General features: G+C 43.3%; 3 protein-coding genes across 24 annotated transcripts in view; 1 reads left to right on the top strand and 2 right to left on the bottom strand.

Moving 5' to 3' along the window:
* Window positions 1-20,506, bottom strand: part of LOC121917114 (RNA-binding protein Musashi homolog 2-like) — a 911,933-nt gene that overhangs the window by 787,656 nt on the left and 103,771 nt on the right. The gene's annotated exons all lie outside the window — the stretch shown is intronic.
* NF1 (neurofibromin 1) overlaps window positions 1-20,506 on the bottom strand; it is a 353,409-nt gene that overhangs the window by 243,901 nt on the left and 89,002 nt on the right. The gene's annotated exons all lie outside the window — the stretch shown is intronic.
* Window positions 1-20,506, top strand: part of KSR1 (kinase suppressor of ras 1) — a 69,630-nt gene that overhangs the window by 20,407 nt on the left and 28,717 nt on the right. For 4 of the 8 annotated variants that reach the window (XM_042442793.1, XM_042442795.1, XM_042442797.1 and 1 more), the window contains exons 2-3: window positions 1,171-1,311; window positions 17,724-17,871. In XM_042442793.1, coding sequence (XP_042298727.1) covers window positions 17,763-17,871 — 109 coding nt within the window. In that variant the 5' untranslated portion in view covers window positions 1,171-1,311; window positions 17,724-17,762. Of the gene's footprint in view, window positions 1-1,170; window positions 1,312-5,977; window positions 6,447-17,723; window positions 17,872-20,506 lie in introns of those variants that run through there. The other 4 variants (XM_042442790.1, XM_042442791.1, XM_042442792.1 and 1 more) reach the window with 3 other exon arrangements.

Here is a 20,506-nt window from a genome sequence, read left to right as displayed (position 1 = left end):
TGTGTGTGTGTGTGTGTGTGTGTGTGTGTGTGTATGACCAGAGCCTGGGATTTGGACCAGACATTGACTACTATGAATTGTCCACAGTTCCGTAGAAGTACTCCGCAGAAGTACTAAGTATATATATATATAGATGTGTGTGTGTATGTGTGTATGTGTGTATATGTATGTACACAGAAGTACTAAGTATATATAGATGTGTGTGTGTGTGTGTGTGTGTGTGTGTGTGTATGACCAGAGCCTGGGATTTCACCAGAAGTTGACTACTATGGGTCATCCAGACCTCCGTAGAAGTCCTAAGTATTAGTATTGCTAAATCTAACCACTAGCAGTCACTAAGGTTGGTGTCAGCAGTGGTTGGTGTCAGCTGTCAGCAGATCCTGGTCTATCTTGTGCCCAGAAATTGGAAACAGTGCTTTTTTTTTAGGGCAAAATTCCCAGAATCCTTCAGCAGCATAGCAAGGGGCCATGCTGGTTGGCCAGTATGGGGAGTTGTATCCCAAGCTGGAGAATTTGGAGAGTTGTAGCCCAAAAACCAAGACTTAGGTGTTTGTGTGTGAGGACTGTCCTGCCCTCCCTCCATCCACCTGGCCATCCAGACTGCTGCTGAGGTTCAATGCAGATGCTTGGTAAGCGGGAAAGGGAGATGCCCTTTCTTGCTTGCCCAGTAGCCACACCAGTTCCTCTGGGAGTACCACCCAGCTATGGGTGATGTCCCCCTTTGGGGTGTCACCCAGTGCAGTCCGCACCTCCTGCACCCCCTAATAATGCCTTTGACCACTAGTCTGTCCAGTCATGGCCTGAAGCCAGCTTTCCTATCTCTTGCTACCTGGGATCTCTACTTGGATTATATATATCGGGACCAGAACTCGGAAGCATTATTTCGAACCACAGCTCCCATAGTTATCTGGAGGATTCTGGGAGTTGTAGTCCAGAAAGATAACATTCCCAAGTTCTGATCATACCTGTCCTATTTTGCCACCTCTCCATTGATATACGAATGAAGCAGCCGCTTTGTGAAATGCACCGTCACTGCATCTAGTTGCATCTAGTCTACTTTCTAGAGTAGACTAGACTAGACTAAAGGCCACTAGCCTGGAGTCTGGTGATGAGGTGAAACCGATCCTGGCTGCTTCCTAGTGCCTTAATTATTGTTGTTTCGTTCAACAGGTGAAATTGGTCCGCTACATTGGCATCCAGCTCCAGTGCAAATTGAGCGTCCCTCCGAGCGACCGGACGGTGGAGCTGAATAGCTACCCTCGGTTCAGCGACTGGCTATATCTCGTCAACGTAAGGAAAGAAGTTGTCCAGGTGAGATGATGGGAGCGTGTGTCAGAGCATCCCAGTTGTTGTTTTGGGTGAATCTAGATTTTAATAATACGAGAGAGGGAGAAGTACAAATAAAAGGTTCTTCTTTGTGGTCTCTATGCATTATACAAACGGGTCTTCCTTTCGCCTGAGCAGAAAGTCCCATTTGTGGCCACTCGAAGAACTACAATTACAGTACAGGTAAGCAACCCGTCCTTTCCCTGTCTACTAAGACCAATAATTGAAAACCAATCTCTTCCAGGCTGCTCATCCAGATGATGTTTAAACTGTGAATTACCGCATACACTCAGTCGGCTTCATGTTTAAGTCGAGGGCAGGTTTTGGGGCCAAAATTATGTATCTTGATATGACCCTTCGATAAGTCGAGGGTAAAACCTAGGGGCATGTAACAAAGGATATAAAGGGTGATGCAAAGGAAAATGATGCCAAAGAACTTAGAAAATAGGTAAATATGTAGCAGGTATAACTGTTTGTGGCCATCCTAAAGGCTGGATGGATGAGAGAGTAGAGGGGATCCATGCCCTTTATTCAGAGAAAGGGGATGGTCCATATATATATATGGACCATCCTGTAGATAAGTCAATTCAGGATTTTTAGGTCAATTTTTTGGACTAAATTTTCTAGACTTATACATGAGTATATAGATGATGAATTTAAAATGTGGATTGTTTTATAATGTGTATATCTTATAGCAGTAGCAAGTACATTTCTATACTGCTTATCAGTGCACTTAGGCACTCCCTAAGTGGTTTACAATGTAAATGCTAATTTGTTATTATTGTTGTTGTTGTTACAGTTTGTTCTTTTAAACTCTTGCGTGTTTTAATTAATGTGTTTTAACTGATGTTTACTGCTGACTTGTTGTTGTTCCCTGCCTTGGTCCATGCGGAAAGGCGGGTAGGAAATAAATGTTACTATTGTTATTACAACTACAACAACTACTACTACTGTCTCCAGGGCATATATAACATTATAAACATCCATTACACCCCAAGCTTTCTTGGCTGCTTTCCCCTACTTTACAAATATATATATATATATACAGTTCCAAACAGCTAGAATTCAAAGATATATCCATGTTAGTCTATCGAATCAGTATGCAGAGAGAACTTTAATTGCTAGTTTTAATTGCAGTATTATTGTTATTGTATTCTATTTGATGTGTTGGTATGTATTTTGTTGGATTGTAATCCCGCCTCGATCCAATCAAATGCATCTGAGGAAGTAGACTCAAGTCTATGAAAGCTCATGCTTCCAACTTCTTTCTTTCAGTTAATCTCAAATGTGCTGCAAGATCTCCCTACAAAGTTCCAAAACATCGTACCTATTCCTTGGTACCAACCTCATTGTTGTTATGTGCCATCAAAGATGTTTGACTTATGGGAAACCTATGAATGAGAGACCTCCAAAAGACTCTGTGATTATATTGCAAACTCAGGGTTGCGGTTCACAATTGACTCAGTTTTGGTTGCCCTTCCAGCTCTGTAGTCTAGTTTTGGATACCATGTTGTAACTTCTTCTGGCTTCCCTATATAACAAGCTCTTGGATATGCTCCTCGTTTAAGAAAGCGTTTAAAAAATATTTTAACTAATGAGTAAAAAAATGGAAAGCAGCAGGAGCAATAATATGAGACTCAGTGGGAATCCTCACGTTCTTCATGGAAGAAACTTCTCTCCTTGCCTCATCTCATGCATCTGACATTCAGCTCAATTCATGCGCCTTTAATTCTAGCAGGGGACTGAGATTTCTGCATGCAAATTTTCTTGCTTTGCATAGAGACAGCAGAACGGTTCGTGGGGTTTCTTCTTCTTCTTCTTTTCTCTCTCGCCCCAACCCCCATTACTTTTTAACATAGCATCTCTTTTCAGCTTGCTGCAACAGGAAAGAGGCTGGAAATGCCTTTGATTTGTAGCCGCGTTATCTCAAAGCTCCAGGGGCAATGATGTCACATTTGTATCTCACGCAGCCTCAGTAACACGCCTGTCATGCTTTTAATCCCTTTTGCGCCAAATAACACGCCACGAAAACTCTGCTAGGCCACCCAGCGAGAGTTGCGGCTCAGCGGGGATTAGGGTTGCCAGGTCAATACGATTCCAGGCATTGAGTTTTCGGGACCCGAACCTGCGGCGATACCAATAGCAAGTACATTTCTATACTGCTCATCAGTGAACTAGCAGTTAATAAGCGGGATCTTCTCTGAAGATGCCAGCCACAGATGCTGGTGAAACGTCAGGAATAAACTCTTCTAGAACATGGCCACAGAGCCCGAAAAACCCACTAAAAGCTATGGTTTACAATACGTTTGCCAATTGCCCCCAACAAGCTGGGTACTCATTTTAGCGACCTACGGAAGGATGCAAGATCTGAATACAGACCTCTCATCTGGTTACTGTATATACTGATGTATAAGTCTAGAAATTTAGGTCAAAAAATTGACCCAAAATCCCTGCTATGGATCAATGTACGTAATGTATCTTAACTCTTATTTAAAAGAAAGAACCATCCCCTGGTGAAAAGCAAAAGTATAATCTGTCCTGGAAGCACTGACTCTCTTTACTCTCTTATGCATCCAGCCTTAAGACTAAGCACAAAGAGTTATGTCTGCTTGGATTTTCTAACTTCTTTGGCATCATTTTCCTTTGCATCGTCCTTTACATCCTTTGCTATATGCCCCTAAGTTTTACCCTCAACCTATCCATGGGTCGTAGCAAAACCCATAATTTTGGCCCCAAACTTGCCCTTGTCTTATACATGAGGCTGACTTATAGTCAAATAGATATGGTAATTCCTCATTCTGTCTATGCCCCTCATTGAGTTCTTTGTGTTTAGCCGTGATTCGGATACGCAGACTCCTACTGGTTTCGGGATACAAAAATCTTAACTAACAGGGGTGCCGTCGGTTCACGTGCGTCTTTTTAAAAACAACAACAAATCCAGCTAAACCTCCTTGTACAATGTTCTTTAAAGCTCTTGCATGTGCTCCAATCTGGATTAACCCGTGCCGTTGTGCTCATTGTGGCTCATTACAGGTCTTAATAACAAATCAGGCCTATTGCTTACCAAAAAACGATTTAACCGGAGTGGGATCTGTGTTTTGCAATGGTCTCTCTTGGAAACAAGAAAGATATGAAACTGGTTGAAAGAATGGGAATGCTTTTATCAATGCTGACTTGAAAATGCTTGGGAGAAATTGCTTATAGTGCCCCCTTTCACTATCACCGAACACATGCTCTATTTCCACGGACCAAAGCAACCCAAGCATAGAATATAATGTAAATGGAATCTGCTCTTTTCCTTCTCCAAATGCTGCTTGTATGGTTACAGCGGGTGACATTGGAATAACCACAGGACTGAGCATGGTGCGTACCAAGCCTTCTAAGCTCAAAGTGACCAGAAGTTCATTTCTGGTTTTCTACAACCCTCCTGTTTATTATAATGGGGACTTGGGCCAATCTCCCTGGCTTTGCTGTGTCCCCTTTACATGTTTGTTGTTGTTAACTGCCCTCTTGGAGATGTCTCAGGGCAACCCAATGGATGGAACATTTCCAAGACCCCCCTATCTTACACCGCTCTGCTTAAGTCTTGTAGATGCTTAAGTCAAGATTTAAGCAGAGCAATGTAGGATGGGACATCTTGGAGATGTCCCATCTGTTGGGTTGCCATCTCCAAGAGGGCAATTAACAACAACAAACATGTAAACAGGAACATGGCCATCTGATGTGCAGTCTTCCTCTCTTTATGCTGCCTTCAACCTTTCCTAGCATTATTGTCTTTTCAAGTGAGATATGCCTTCTCATGATGTGGCCAAATATTGATAGCCTCCATTTGGTCATTTTAGCTTCCAGGGAGAGATCTGGTTTGGTTTAAAAGGTAGTGGGAATGAGGCCCAGGAAAGACCATGGGGCCATAAGCAGCCCATGGTTTGCAGGATTCACTGTTGTTGTAGAGTACTACACAAAGTAGGTGAAGAAGAGAAGCTGAGCCAGAGGTTTCCACGAACTCCCAGAACTGTAGTTTTCCATAGGGTTTGAATGAAGCTGCTCACTGCCCCTGGTGATGTTGACATTAATGTAGTTGGGACTTTCTAGAATTGCTTAAGCCCAAGACAACTAAAAGAGAGAAAAGGAGGGGAATCCCCCACCTGTGTATGCGTCTGAGTCACCTATAGAGAACTTACTCACTATGACTGCAAGATGCAAAAGACCTCCCTAGTATGTCCAGGGACTTTTCTCGCTATACCTGCCCTTCTCAATACAGTTGTTTTTGAAGCCTCAAACAGCAAGGATGCTGCCGTGACCAGAATCGTTCCTAGTAGGCTGTGACTTTCCTTTCTCCTAGCTCCTGGTATTCTCCCCATCATCTGTGGTTATCTGGGTGGTCACTTGGTGGTCCTCCTGAGCTTCTGGGCCCTGGATTTAATCTCCATGGTAGCTAGCTATCTAGATGGAGTCTTGGTCTCTCTCTCTTAAAGCTGGAGTAGAATGTACTTTTTGTGTGTATACATATATCTACGAAGAGAACTGTTCCAGGTCCATTAGCAGGATCCTGGTTTTTAATCTGATACAGTAAATATTGGAGGAATCCGACTTCTCCAACCCCTCCCCAAAAAATCAAAAACACACCAGGGCACTTATTTTTCCAGCACGATCATTAAAATCAGGATGCTTTTCCGTTCCCCTCCCGCTTCAGCCATTTCCAAAAATAAAGCTGCCAGGCAGGATAGGTCGGAAAGCTCCAGGACCACCCCTCTTTTCAGAAATAGACTGCTGGCGACAATTTAAAATATTTGCTGACACTACCAATCCGACAAGCGGAGCTTGCCATTCCCCCGGCTGGCTTTTTAAAAAATACAGCCCTGGGTCTAGGTTGTCGGGAAACGCTGGGTTGTTATTGCAGCGGCTTGGTTTTTCTCTCTCTCTCCTGAAAGCTTATGTATAAAACAAGACGCATGAAAGCTTGTCAAATCCTTTAGTTCGAGGGAGAGATTACAGTGGTAACAATGCAGTGTTTATGGAGCTGGGCCATGGCTAAAACTCCTGCGGGCGTGAACAGCAGCCAGCCGGTCATGCTGCGGAGCGTGAGAGGCCTCGCCGGCGTGGAAATCGCGGTTCCTGAGGTAGGTGAGGCTGGCGTCTTTTCGTTACGAGAATAAACTTCCCCCCCAAAATCTGGGGGAAGTTTGGGGGGAGTATAATTGCAGTGCTTCTCGAACTATTTGATGCGGTCGACCATCAAATATGAAACCGGAGACTGGTACTATATTTGTACCATGTTATTGTGCCGCATATACTCGACTATAAGTCGACCCCATGTATACGTCAAAGGCAGGTTTGGGGACCAAAATTATGGATTTTGATATGACCCATTGAGAAGTCGAGGGTAAAACCTAGGGGCATGTAACAAAGGACAGCGCAAAGGAAAATGATGCCAAAGAACTTAGAAAGCTCTGCCAGGCGTAACTGTTTGTGCCCATCCTAAAGGCTGGATGGATGAGAGAATAGAAGGGATCCATGCTTCTTTTTGGTGATCCCAGGATGGACTAAGTTCTTGACTTTTAGCACTCTATTCAGAGAAAGGGGATGGCTCCTTTTTTATATACAGTGCGCTCGTGCCATACACGGGCACGCTATATGTGGCTTTCAGGTTACACTGAAGTTGTGTAGCAATACAATGAATGCCATGTGCGCCCATGGCGGCGTGCACCACTGTGCCACTGCATCTGAGCCCATTATATTGAATGGGGCTCCAGCATATGTGTTTTTTGGCTTATGTGGCGGGTCCAGAACAGATCCCCCCACATAAGATAAGGCTCCACTGTATATATAACACAGTGGTTCTCAACCTTCCTAATGCTGCAACCCTTTAATACAGTTTCTCTTGTTGTGGTGACCCCCCAACCGTAAAATCGGTTCCTAAAACCATTGGAAATATGTGTTTTCCGATGGTCTTAGGCAACGCCCGTGAAAGGGTCATTCAACCCCCAAAGGGATCACAACCCACAAGTTGAGAACCGCTGATATAAGAGTTAAAGTATAGGACTTACATTGACCCATGGATAAATCGACCCAGGTTTTTTGGGGTCAATTTTTCGACTAAAATTTCTAGACTTATACATGAGTATATACAGTATATACAGCAGTGCTTTTCAGACTATTTGATACGGTCGACCATCAATGTTTTTTCTCCAATGTATCGGACACTGGTACTATATCTCTGCCATGTTATTATAGTTTCCTGGAAACTTGGCACAGACTGGCAGCTCATGGATCACAGACTGAGACAGGTCCATGGGCCAGTGGAAGTAGACTGAAGTCTACGAAAGCTCATGCTGCCATTATTTCAGTTAGTCTCAAAGATGCTACAAGATCTCCACATACTTGTCTACATGGGTTATTTACTCCAAATGCCCCCCAGGTTCACTGTCTCCTGTGTGAAGTCGAAGGTTTTCACGTCCAGCATCTATATAGTCTTTTGTGGGTTTTTCAAGCTATGAGGCTGTGTTCTAGAAGAGTTTATTCCTGACGTTTCGCCAGCATCTGTGGCTGGCATCTTTAGAGATTTTTTTCTGACGATGCCAGGCACAGATGCTGGCAAAGCATCATAGCCCGAAAAGCCCACAAAAAATTATCACTGTTTACACGATGGAGGGCCCAAAGCCCGAATCAGTCGTGGATGGTCTTCGCCGTTGTTGTCATCGTGTGCCTTCGAGTTGTTTCCGACTTATGGTGAACCTACCATGGGGTTTTCTTGGCAGGTTTTATTCAGAGGAGGTTTGCCATTGCCTTTCCTTGAGGCTGAGAGAGTGTGACTGGTGTCAAGATAAGACGTTGTTATTTCTTCACATAAGTTAGTAGATTGTGTGTCACACTAAAGGTGGGATGGATGAGAGAGTAGAGGGGGATTTAATGCTTACGCGACAAATTATATTCTTACCTTTCACAGAGGATGGTTCCTTTTTTATATAACAATTAAAGTACAGTACTTACATTGACCCATGGATAAGTCAATGGGTCTGGACTTTGTTTTTGGGGGCCTATTTTTTTTGGGGGGGGGCAATTTTTGACTAAAATTTCTAGACTTATATATGAATATATACAGAACATTTTTTTGCCCCTTTGGCTCCAGAGACTAGGACATGGCGCAATGGATTCAAACTACAGGAGAAGAGATTCCACCTAAACAGTAGGAAGAAACGTTAGGATCCCACCTAAACAATATTTGATGAATCTTGAAGTCTGCCCTCTTGTCCACTGGTGTTAGAAAACAATTGGGGCAAGAAGGCATGTTTATCCTGGGGAAGAGATAGTTAAGAGGTAACATGATGGCTGTGTTTAAATATTTGAAGGTATGTCATATGGAAGGAGGAGCAAGTATGGTTTCTGCTCCAGAGGCCTCATTCCCATTTACAAATAGATCAGTCTTAGATCTGAATCGATGGATCGATTCGACATCGGACCATGGTTCCCACTATATTTGCCCCGCATTTTCTGGCATGGAATCGAATCAAAATAACCCACTTGTCGTTCCCATTCACGAATGAAATCGATTCAAAATGATTTGGCTCCAGCCGGCCAAAGGGGAAATTTGAATCGATTCTGATCCACTTCTGGGTCACTTGCATTGAACCGATTTGGTGAAAAAGACATCAGCATCAAAAAGATGCGGGTTAAATGGGTCTGGAGCATGGCCCCCCTTTCGGAATCGCTTCAGAGATCCGGATTAAGTGGGAACCAGGGTCATTTAAACCGGATCAAACCGAATCACGATCTGGTTTAAAAGGTAGTGGGAACGAGGCCAGAGACTAGGACATGGAGCAATGGATGCAAGCTACAGGAAAAGAGATTCCACTTAAACATTAGGAAGAACGCCCTGATACTAAGAGCTGTTTGACAGTGAAAGACGCTCCCTTGGAAAGTGGTGGAGTCTCCTTTGGAGGTTTTTAAGCAGACACTGGATGGCCATCTGCCTAGAGTGCATTGGCTGTGTATTCCTGCATGGCAAGATGGGTTTGGATCAGATGGCCCTTGGGGTTTCTTCCAGCTCTGTGATTCTATCTATACAAATATATTCTCTCCACCCCGCCCCACTTGCCACTCGCTTCTCTGCGTGTTTTGTTTTGACGGATCACCAAGCTGGTTTCCTTCGAGGCGTGCCTGAGCTAGCCCTACTCTTCCATAGAAGGGTTTCCAGTCAGTCAAGTTCTGTCCACCCGGTTAAGCGTTTCGGAGCTGGAAGGCCGAACTAACCGGAGAGACCTCTCAAGGAGATTTTGGCCAGCAAAGGGACCTTGGTGGCCGGAGACACGTTCAGGAGCATGCTTGGGTGAGCTCTTGGTGCATTCCAGTTTCTTATGCATTGTGAATACTATTTTAACAAGAGCGGATTGGTTATAGCTGCCATTTTTGGTGCAGCTTTCCTCTCTTGCAAATTCTAAATCATCTCCAAAATAAAGACCTGGCTTCTTGACTTTTGTTGATTCTGGTTACCGCACTGATTTTCATTCAATGCTCAATGGAGAGAGGCAGGAATCCTTAAATTCGTATACAGGCAGAGCCTTAGTCCAGTTGCATTTTCTACGGAGAGGTTAGGTGAAATAAAGGTGCCTCTTAGCTAGTGCAGAAAACTTTTTAACTGACCACTTGAGTGACCGCCAACAGCTCTCCATATTCCTGAAGTTAGAGAGGAAAACACTGCAAGTAAAAGGTATGATTTTTAAAAAAAAGAGATTCCCCCTAAACATTACAAAGAATTGCTTTATTGTAAGAATAGTTAGACAACAGTAATAACGGTTCCAGTCGGGAGTCAGGAATGGACTTTCCTTAACCTCTATAGGAGGAGGTTGGACTGGGACACATCTACGCTGTAGAAATAATGCAGTTTGACACCACTTTAACTGCCATGGCTCCATCCTACAGTCTCCTGGGATCTGTGGTTTTACGAGGCACCAGCACTCTTTGGCAGAGAAGGCTAAAGACCTCCTAAAACTACAAATTCCAGGACTCCATAGGATGGAGCTACGGCAGTTAAAGTGGTGCCAATCTGCATTATATGCACAATGTATACACAGTGTTTGTAGTTCCATCATATTCTAAGCTTTTACGATCCCTGGCAAGACCAGTACTGAGGTTTAGGGAGCTCTCAGCCTGACAGCATTTGCTGGATCCATCTGTCCTACAGTGGCAGATGCCCCAATAGTTTTCACGGGGCTCTCTTTGGCGCACCCAGAGTCTCTGGGGAGTGGCTATTTGCCTGCCGCCCATATGAATAATGCACCAAATTTGAGTCATATTTGAAGGATATTCTTGAAAACAACCAGTGGCAGCTGCTGGTGAGAACTAACAAGTTTTCTGCCTTTTTCAATAAAAGTGTAGAGTTTATGGGAGATGTTGGCACCAATTCCCATTGCCCATAGCTTGCATCCATTATTGCTCCGGGTCTTATTCTCTGGAGCAGCAGAAAACAAGCTTGCTCCATCCTCAATGTGACACCCCTTCAAATACTTAAACAGGGCTATCCTATCACCTCTTAACCGTCTCTTCTCCAGGCTAAACATATCCTAAGCTCCCTACGTCTCTCCTCAAGCCAGACATACACGATTCACGGGAGTTTAGGCTTTTGTGGGGGTCCTCCAAAAAAATTCCTTAAACTCTGCAGGAAAGGAGTTTGCGGTTATTACTAGACTATCCACAGAAATCTGGGGAAATGCGCACTATTGCACATGGTGGCCATCTGTCTGGTTCGTATGGTTTCGGATAGCTGTGCATTTTCTTCAGAGGGAGAGTGAATAGATGCGAATTAGTGCAGGAAAGTGAAGACAATTAACTGTTGGTGTGAATATTCAAAAATCCACTACAGTTCGCATAATGTGCTTTCATGTAGACTAGGCCCATGTCAAGCATGAGAGGAGGGGCTCTTTAAGGACTGGTGTATGTATTTTATTTTATTATCTAATTATTTTAAATTAGACTTTATTCTGACTTGGTTAGTGCTCCCATCATTGAATACTTGGCCCCCAGCTTAGATAGTACCTTCAGGAGATATGTCTAACTGACCACTTCATAGAAGTGTTAGTCCGCAGAGTCAGTGTGTAGAAGTTGGCAGCATGAGCTTTTGCAGGCTTAAGTCTACTTTCTCAAGTGTATTTGGGCCAAATGCATCCAAGGAGGTAGACTGAAGTCTAGGAAAGCTCATGCGGTCAACTTCTTTCTTTCAGAGAGTCTCAAAGGTGCTGCAGGATCTCTCTACCTACTGGCCACCTGATGCATCAGTTTCAAGAACAGGGACAGGTCAATGTGTGTCCTAGAAGTAGATATTTTGGCAACTTTAAGAAACAAAGCAAGTCCCTTGGTTCTAGCTCATGTCATTTCTTCATTGATTTGAAAACATGCAAGTGTTCCTGCTGAATGAACTCCAAATCAGTATGCAATGTGCCAGCGGATCTCAAGCTTTCATGAAGTTGTCTGCTATGAGCATTTAGTGGCTACTTAGTGTGAATTGTTAGTTTGGGTAGAATTGTGGTTTCTATTAGATCCTACACTTGCAGCTTGAAGCATTACCAACAAAACGCTGCACCATTTTAGGACTCTTCCAGCTGAAGACTTTACAACGCAAGGCCTTTTTTTCAGCGGTAACCTCTTGGTTATGAAACTTCATAACCCATATTCGATGCAATCATTACAAGCCTTTAAGCAAGCTTTTAAGATCAGCCTGGTTCCTTCGGTGCTGTAGCTACGAAGGTTTCAGCTGCTGTTTTAAATGTGAAATTATGCAGTTCACATATGGGTTGTAGGATGTCGTGCATTTTGGGGTGTTTTGTACGTTGTCGTTTGTCTCCGAGTCATTTCTGACCGATGGCGAGCTGGGATTTGAACCTCTCATGGGCTTTTCTTGGCAAGGTTTGTTCAGAGGAGGTTTGCCATTGCCTTCCCCTGAGGCTGAGAGCATGTGGTGTGCCCAAAATCACCCATTTAACTTGTCGAAGTTGCCAGGAAGAATGTGCTTTGCCCTTATTTGAATAGTATAGGAACTAGGACAGGGAAGGGAAGATCTTACTCACAGAGGTCTAGGAACCTGAGATTTCAATCTTTCTGGAAGGTCCCTCACCCCATAAAAGGATGCGTGTATGTGTGGCATTTCGTCATAATACGAGGTTTCTGATACGGTGTCTTGTACACCAAGCCTTCCCAGAAATGAGATGAAGTTGAGTATGAATTTTTATACTTCACATGAAGTTGTGTCTTTATTATTCTGCAAGATGGGTGGTTGTTACGGAGCACATAGAGAGATCGATCATACAGCCAGACCTCCTTATCCACGGGTTTTTTATCCACGGATTCAAGCATCCACGGTTTGAAAATATTCAAAAAATCTATACATTCCAAATAGCAAACCCATTTCCATTTTACTATGCCATTGCATTTAATGGGATTTAAACATGTACAGATTTTGTTATCCACGGAGGGTCCTGGAACCAAATCCTAGCGGATAACAAGGGCCCACTGTTTTAGGCTAACTTTCTGGGAATGTAATTGAAATGTTACTTACAATATGTGTACTGTATGAGTGGCCTTTTAATGATAGGGTCATATTGGACTGGATGGCCCTTATGGTCTCTTCCAACTCTATGATATTTGTTCCTTCCATTCCAGTTTCCTTTGTTCCAGAGTTTGCGTTTTGTGTGTATATGTGTGCTTGTACATTGCATGTTGTGAAGAGACCGGCGGCAGGCTTTGAAATCCTGTCTGAGCTCTTCCAATGCAAGGTCATTGGGATTGTTTAAATATAATCTCCTTTTCTGTACTTATACTTTCCCTACAACTTGCCATTCTGGTGTGCTTAAATTAAATTTCCAAGGGAGAGATGTTGGGTGCGGTGGAGAGGATCTCCGCTCTGGTTCTTACTCCGAAGGTAAAACCTTTATCTGTGTCCCTTTTGTTCAGGTGCAACATATGAAAAAGCAAGAAATTGCAAGCCTGTCACAGAAAACACTCAGGGTTAGCTGTGCTGGCCATTTAACAAATGCAAACAAAAATCCATCAGTGATACCTTTATTGGCCAACCGAAATGCACCATATACTGGTTGCAAGCTTGCAACAAGCCTACACAGGTTAAAGTTGGAAGTTATCAGGGAGGATGTCTAGGCCAGACTCGTTCCTTGTTGTGATAGTTTGCACGTTGCGTTGTTGTTGTTGTGTACCTTCAAGTCGTTTCCAGCTTATGGCGACCTAAATCCAAATCTGCAAAAAGGAAGAAGTTGCATTATAATCCTCGTCCCACCAGAGGGGAATTGGAATGGCAGGAGGTTGTTTTAACATTAAATGGTAGAAATGCATAATAATATATTGAAAATATTAAATATTATAATGGAAGTAGTAGTAGTAGTAGTAGTAGTAGCAGCAGCAGCAGTTGTGTGCCTTCAAGTCGCTTCCAATTTATGGTGACCCTATCACTGGGTTTTCTTGGTTTGTCCAGAAAATTGCCATCCTTTGGGGTTAAAGACCATGATTTGACTAAGGTTACCCTCTGGGTTTTCATGGCCAAGTCAGAATTCGAACCCTGGTTTCCAGAGTCATAGTCCAATGCTCAAACCACTACACCAAGCTGGCTCTCATGCTTGTTTCTTCAATGAGGGTTTGCCATTGTCATCCTCTGGGGCTGAAAGAGCATGACTTGACTAAAGTCACCCTCTGGGTCTTCATGACCAAGTCAGGATTTGAACCCTGGTTTCCAGAGTCACAGTCAAACGCTCAAACCACTATACCAGGCTGGCTCAAATGTTGGTTTCTTCAATGGGGGTTTGCCATTGCCATCCTCTGGGGCTGAAAGAGTGTGACTTGACTAAGATCATCCTTTGGGTTTTCATGGCCAACTCAGGATGTGAACACTGGTTTCCAGAGTCATAGTCCCAACACTCAAACCACTGCACCATGCTGGTGCAATTTTTGCGGAGGGATGTTTCACACGACATGAACCCCACTATACCTATTGTGTGAAGCCGAATGGCCCAGACACCAGCGTACCCATACGGACCGAAAACTAGGCCTCACGAGGTTGATGTGTTCAGCTGATCGGCGGCTAATAATAGCTTGCTTTCACTGGAGCATGTGCTGGAGAGAGTATGTGTGTTGGAGAAGGGTGCATTCCTGTTGAGCTGGCGGCCATCCCAGCCTCCGTATCGCCTCCAGCCCCTTCATTCCTCCCAGTGGCACTGGACTCATAGAGCCCCCAAAGGTGCAGCCGTATACATCTTTAAGCGGCACGCCACGCGCTGGAAAAGCATAAGGCCTAATACCGATTAAGGAACCTGATCCCGCAAGGCTTGCGGAGAATCCTCAGCAGCACCCAGTTCGCACAAACAAAGCTCTCTTTCAAAAAATGCTTTTGGTCCTTTGAGCCTCGCTGTATGTTGAATTAAGCTCTTAATGCAAATAAACATATCCAGGGAGTATCCGTTTCTTATGTATTACGAGAACTGTTTATTCTCATGTTGGCCAGGCAGCAAAGTACAGCCATCCCTCCGCATCCACAGATTTTTTAGTACATGGATTCAAGCATCCGTGGTTTGAAAATATTTTTAAAATACACAAATTCCAAAAAACAAACCTGGATTTTGCCATTTTATAAAAGGGAAACCATTTTACTGTGTCATTGCTTTTAATGGGACTTGAGCATCCACGGATTTTGGTACCCTAGAACCCAGCGGATACCAAGGGTCCACTGCACAACAACATCCGCAATCCACAAAACAGCGATACTGTTGTTGCTGTTGTGGTTGTTTCGTGCCTTCCAAGTCATTTCCGACTTATGGCAACCCTAAGTTGAACCTATCCTGGGGTTTTCTTGGCAAAATTTGATCAAAGGAGCTTTGCCATTGCCTTCCCCTGAAGCTGAGAGAATGTGACTTTATCCTAAAGTCACCTAGTTGGTTTCATGGCTGAGCCGGGATTCGAACCCTGGCCTCCAGAGTCGTAGTCCAATACTCTAAACTCCGCTGGCTTCCGTTCCTATTGGAGTTTAAATTTAAATCAAATCGGAGATAAACATTTCCTTAACACCGTTCTTCTTGCATCCCCTTCTCTCCTTATTGACATGGCAGCAGGTTTTCTTTATGGTTCTGGGTTTGTGCCAGGCTTTTGGCAAGAACTCTCAGTGCGTTCCGGAATCCGGTTCAGGCACCAGATTATGTGAGAAGACGGCAGAATAAAATGGGGAGCGTGCCATTTTATTCTGCCGGATAATGTTAACAAGTGGGCTGCAGTGTCAACCCATGCCAGAGCGAAAAAGGATTTTTGGATCTCCTATTTGTACCTTTTGATGGTGCCGGGGCCTGGGAACTGGTGCTTCTGAGTTCAAATCCTGTGCTAACTGATCCCTCTGGTTGCGAATCCACCTGAAGCAACGTTTATATTCATTTTAAGGGAGCATCCGAGTCTTCTGGGAATATTCTTGTCATCTCAGACAAATATGCGTTAACTGTGTCCTTGTATCATCTGGCGTCGGGATGAATTTCAGGAACACGCTGCAATGCTTTCACTTCGTGACTTGGCTCTCCGCCTGGTTTTAAGTTCTCAGACTCTTTTCTCCCATCGTGCCTCTGGTTGCCTTCGTTTTTCTCCCCCAGCCTTTTCTGCTGTTGGCGTTGTCTGCAAAAGACTGTCTCTCGAAAGCTTATCAGACCAGGCTACAAGTCAGGAAGCCCTTGGTCCAAATCTTGCCAAGAACCCACTAGCCATCCTTAGACAAGCCTCTTTCCTCAGCCACAAGTTCCTTTTCAGTGATATAGAGGAATGATAATATCAACGCACAGCATTGTTTTAAGGGTTTGGATGCACTAACTGTAGTCATCTACTCCAGCCTTTTATTAGTATATTATATATTTGATGACTGACTTGGCTTCAAAGTTATTCATGCATAGAATAGACCCGCTCAAATCGGTCAGCCCTCGGTACTCACCGATTTCTTATCCACCGATTCAGTCGTCCACAATTTGAAAATATAATATAATATAATATAATATATATTAATTCCAAAAAGCGAACCTTGATTTTGCCATTTTATATAACAGATGCCATTTTATGTAAGGGACCGGTTGTTATATAAGGGACCAGTCTCTCCTGGCTGGCTTATCCAGGTGGTTTTTAAATTGTGAATTTTAAACGATGAATTTAAAATGTGGATTGTTTTAACATGTGTATATTTTATTTGTCATTTTAAATGGATGTGTATTTTAATCAATGCGTTTTAACTGATATGGTGTGTATGTTGGTTGTTGTTGTTCCCTACCTCGATCCATAAGGAGAGGCGGTCAAGATATCATCCTCATCATCATCTAGAATGCGTCTATTTTTTAAATTAAAAATTATATTAAAACAAATGCATTCATCAGGTATTTTACAATGGTGATTATATCCAATATAATTCCTATATCCAGCGATCCCACCCACAAGCCATGAACCAGGAATCAAATCCCAGCGGATACTAAGGACCCAATGTATTGATATTGAACTTCCATTGATTTTAGTGGGTCTAATCTTTATTACAAATCTAGATTCAGTGCCTTATGGGTTACGTTGCATTATATTAACTAACAGACGACACGAACCCAACCCTCCCCAATACAGGGATGGTATTTAAGATATCAAAAAAACCCTTGAGAGATGTTCATCCTGGATCCTAGAAGGATGTAGTTAGTCACTAAGGACAGGTTTTTATTAGAGTGACTAACAAAACAGAGACATACTAAAACGCACCAGAGAGGCCGTTTCAGCTTCCACTTTGATTCAAAGCAGCTGAAGATGACGGAAGTCCCATGACAGCATTTTAATATCTTTAATATCTGTTAATTCTGTGAGTCACAGATACAGACACACATGTGAACATATGAACATACTCATCTGCGTGGCACATTTATAGCGTCCCAATGCTGTACTCTGTGCATCTGTCTGTGTTTGTTAAGTGGGCTTTTGGCACGGAGGCCATTCCAGCAAAGGTCATGGCACAATGCTGGCCATTGCTTCCAGGGAGAGCGTAGGGTTGTCGGCGCACCACCCTCTCCCGGCTTTTCCCGCATCTGTTTTGTCACTGCTTACAAGTCAGAGTGACTGGACCTGGACTATGCAATAGGGAATAATTCTCAGCTTTTTAAAAACATGCCTTTCCACCCCGAAAAGTGAGCATTCTTGTCGAAGCAGCTGTCGCATGAGTTACTGGCCCTCTGTGCTTGAGCCAACAAAGTTCAAATGTGACTGAAAATGATTCAGTCAGTCCCCAAATGCTGGAAAACAAGCACAACGGAGAGGTTGTGCTTGTTAATCTTCCCAAAAGGTTTCAGTAGCCGTTCTGAAATCTCTTTTTACTCACCTTCCCAAAATCTATTTTGTTGTTGTTGTTGCAGAGGATCCCAGAGGGGCTGACCCTGGATGCCTTACTGGAAATGAACGAGTCGAAAGTGAAAGACACCATGAAGAGATGTGGAGCCAGCACCGAGGAATGCTCCCGGCTCAACGGGGCCCTGGCTTGCTTGCGGAAAGTGACCCGGACAGGTAAGAGGTTTCCTATTCCTTCCCGGATAGAAATCAAAGATATAGCCGTGTTAGAGCCTGTATAGACAGGCCAAAATAAAGCTTCTTCGGGTCACTTTGGAAGTATGTTGTTTAAATGATGCATGTGTCCTAAGAGGCCAGAAGCATCCTGCACTGGAGCGCAGCTTTGGCGCAGCTTCTGGCCTCTTAAGATACATGTGTCATTTAAACAGCACACCTCCAAAGTGACCCGAAGAAGCTTTATTTTGGCCTGTATGTACGGGTCCTTAGTTTGTAGAATCAGTTACAGAGAGATCTTGTAGCACCTTTGAGACTCATTGAAAGAAAGATAGAAATTGAAAAGATAGATGGTGGGAGAGGCAGGGTGAGGAATGGGAACAGATAAGAGGAATAATTCCCTGACCTCAGTGGTCCTTTCAAGGTATTCAGAGCAAGGCATGATGTTATGGGGGGACCAGAGAATGACAAGAAAGATGGGAAGGGAGAACACAGAAAGATAAGGGGGGGAAAGCAGGAGGGAAAACATGCCAAATGATGAGTTCAGAGCTCTGGGAAAGAAAGAGCAAACTGGCCTCCTGCCCAGCGCCTGCTGAGTGATGGTGGGAGAGGAGAGAGACAGAGATGCAGAGGGAAAATGAAGAGTGGGTGGCGGAAAGAAAGAGAGACAGGCTGGAAAGGGAGAGATAAAAAAGGTGGTAGAAAATTAGAGAAACGGAAGAAGAGGAAGGGAGGGAAGGAGGGAGAGGGGGAAGAGAGGAGGAGAAAGGCAGAAGGAAAGGTGGAGGGGAGGAAGAAAAGAGGTGGCAGATGGAGAAGAGGACTTGAGGGAGAGGAAAAGGAAATGGGAAAGAATGGCAGAGACAGAAAAGATACAGATAATAAGGAAGGAGGGAGGGATAGAAAGAGGAAGGAAGGAAGGAAGGAAGGAAGGAAGGAAGGAAGGAAGGAAGGAAGGAAAGAAGGAAGGAAGGAAGGAAGGAGCACAGAGGGAGGGAGGCAAGGAGGGACAGAGAAAGAGAGGAAGGAAGGAAGGAAGGGATACATGTAGGGAGAAAGATAAAGCAATGAAAGAAAGGAGGGAGGGAGGCACTGAGAAAGAGGAAGGAAGGAAGGGGAAAGGGAGGGATGGAGGGAGGGAGGGAAAGAGGGAAGAGAGATAGAGGGAGAAAGAGAAATGAATGAAAGTAGAGAGGATGGGTAAAGGGAGGGAGGGACAGAGAAAGAGAGGGAGGAAGGAAGGAAGGAAAGAAAGAAAGGATGGTGGGGTTGATAGGAAAAGACAGAGGAACAGATGTAGAGAAAAGGATGGTGGCAGAGAGAGAAAGGAGTGGGGCACAAAAAAGGGAGAGAGGGAGGAAGGGAAGGAGAAAAATAAAAAAGTGGTAGAAAAAAAGAAGTAGTAGAAAAAGACAGAAGTGTGGAAATGTAGGAAAAGGGGGAAGGCAGAAGGAATGTGAGTGAAAGAAAAATGTGTAAACTGAGGAAAACAAATGCTGAGGAGCATGCACTGGAATCTACAGGGGAAAAAAGAGGAGATAAGTTTCCAAGCTCTATGGTTGTTTCAGTGCCCTTCCTCAGGGCTATATCAAAACAAATATAAATCCAGAACAACAAGTTAAAAATCTAAATGGGTGACACATAATACCTATGATAACTATAAACATCGTAATACGTTGTGTGTATATTGCTAAAAGCCTGTACAAACCAATATATAACACTAGCAGCAGGACTAGGATAATATTTTGCCTTCTGTATGTGTATGTATAGGCTTTTAGCAATACACACAATGTATTATGGAGTTTTAATAGTATTATGTTTTATTCATTATATATATATATATATATATATATATATATATATTCAGTTTTGTTACCAAAAATGAGACTAAGGCCAGCTTACTATGAGATTTAAAAAAAAACTGGAATGGGCACAAAAAAGGTTTTACTCTCCAAATGCAATTAATTTAAATTAAATTAGAAGGGAACCTAACAAAGATATTTCTGCATTTATTTCTTCAATAAGTGAGGAAGACTGACCCATCGGTCTAATTCACAAACATTTTGAGCTTCAGCTTTTTAATACAATATAAGCAAGTAAAGAAGTACTGTACAATCATTTTTGGATAGGACTAAATTTTGATAACCCCTGTCCCTGTTTTTGACCTGTTTTCTCTTTTCTTCTTCTGGTTGTCTTAATTCCTTGTCCTTGTTATTATTGCAAACCCACCCATTAAATTAATTATGATTTGAAAACACAGTTGAACTTAAAGCGATCCGAAAGCACACCAATAAAGTACCCTTTCTCAGCAGCCAGCAATTGATTGAGCTCTAATTTGCACTCCAAAAATAATTTATATATATATATATATATATATATATATATATATATATATATATATAATCTCGGCAAGTATTCCCCAATGTTTCCCTATGGACCAATATTCTCCAATGTATTCCTATGGGCAAGTATTCCCCAATGGTTCCCTATGGGCAAGTATTCCCCAATGGTTCCCTATGAGCAAGTATTCCCCAATGGTTCCCTATGGGCAAGTATTCCCCAATGTTTTCCTATGGGCAAGTATTCTCAATGTTTCCCTATGGGCAAGTATTCCCCAATGGTTCCCTATGGGCAAGCA

This window comes from Sceloporus undulatus, chromosome 11, assembly GCF_019175285.1.
Source record: "Sceloporus undulatus isolate JIND9_A2432 ecotype Alabama chromosome 11, SceUnd_v1.1, whole genome shotgun sequence".
Lineage (NCBI taxonomy): Eukaryota > Metazoa > Chordata > Lepidosauria > Squamata > Phrynosomatidae > Sceloporus > Sceloporus undulatus.
Note: the sequence above shows the minus strand (reverse complement) of the source record. Positions and strands in the feature narration are given on the sequence as shown.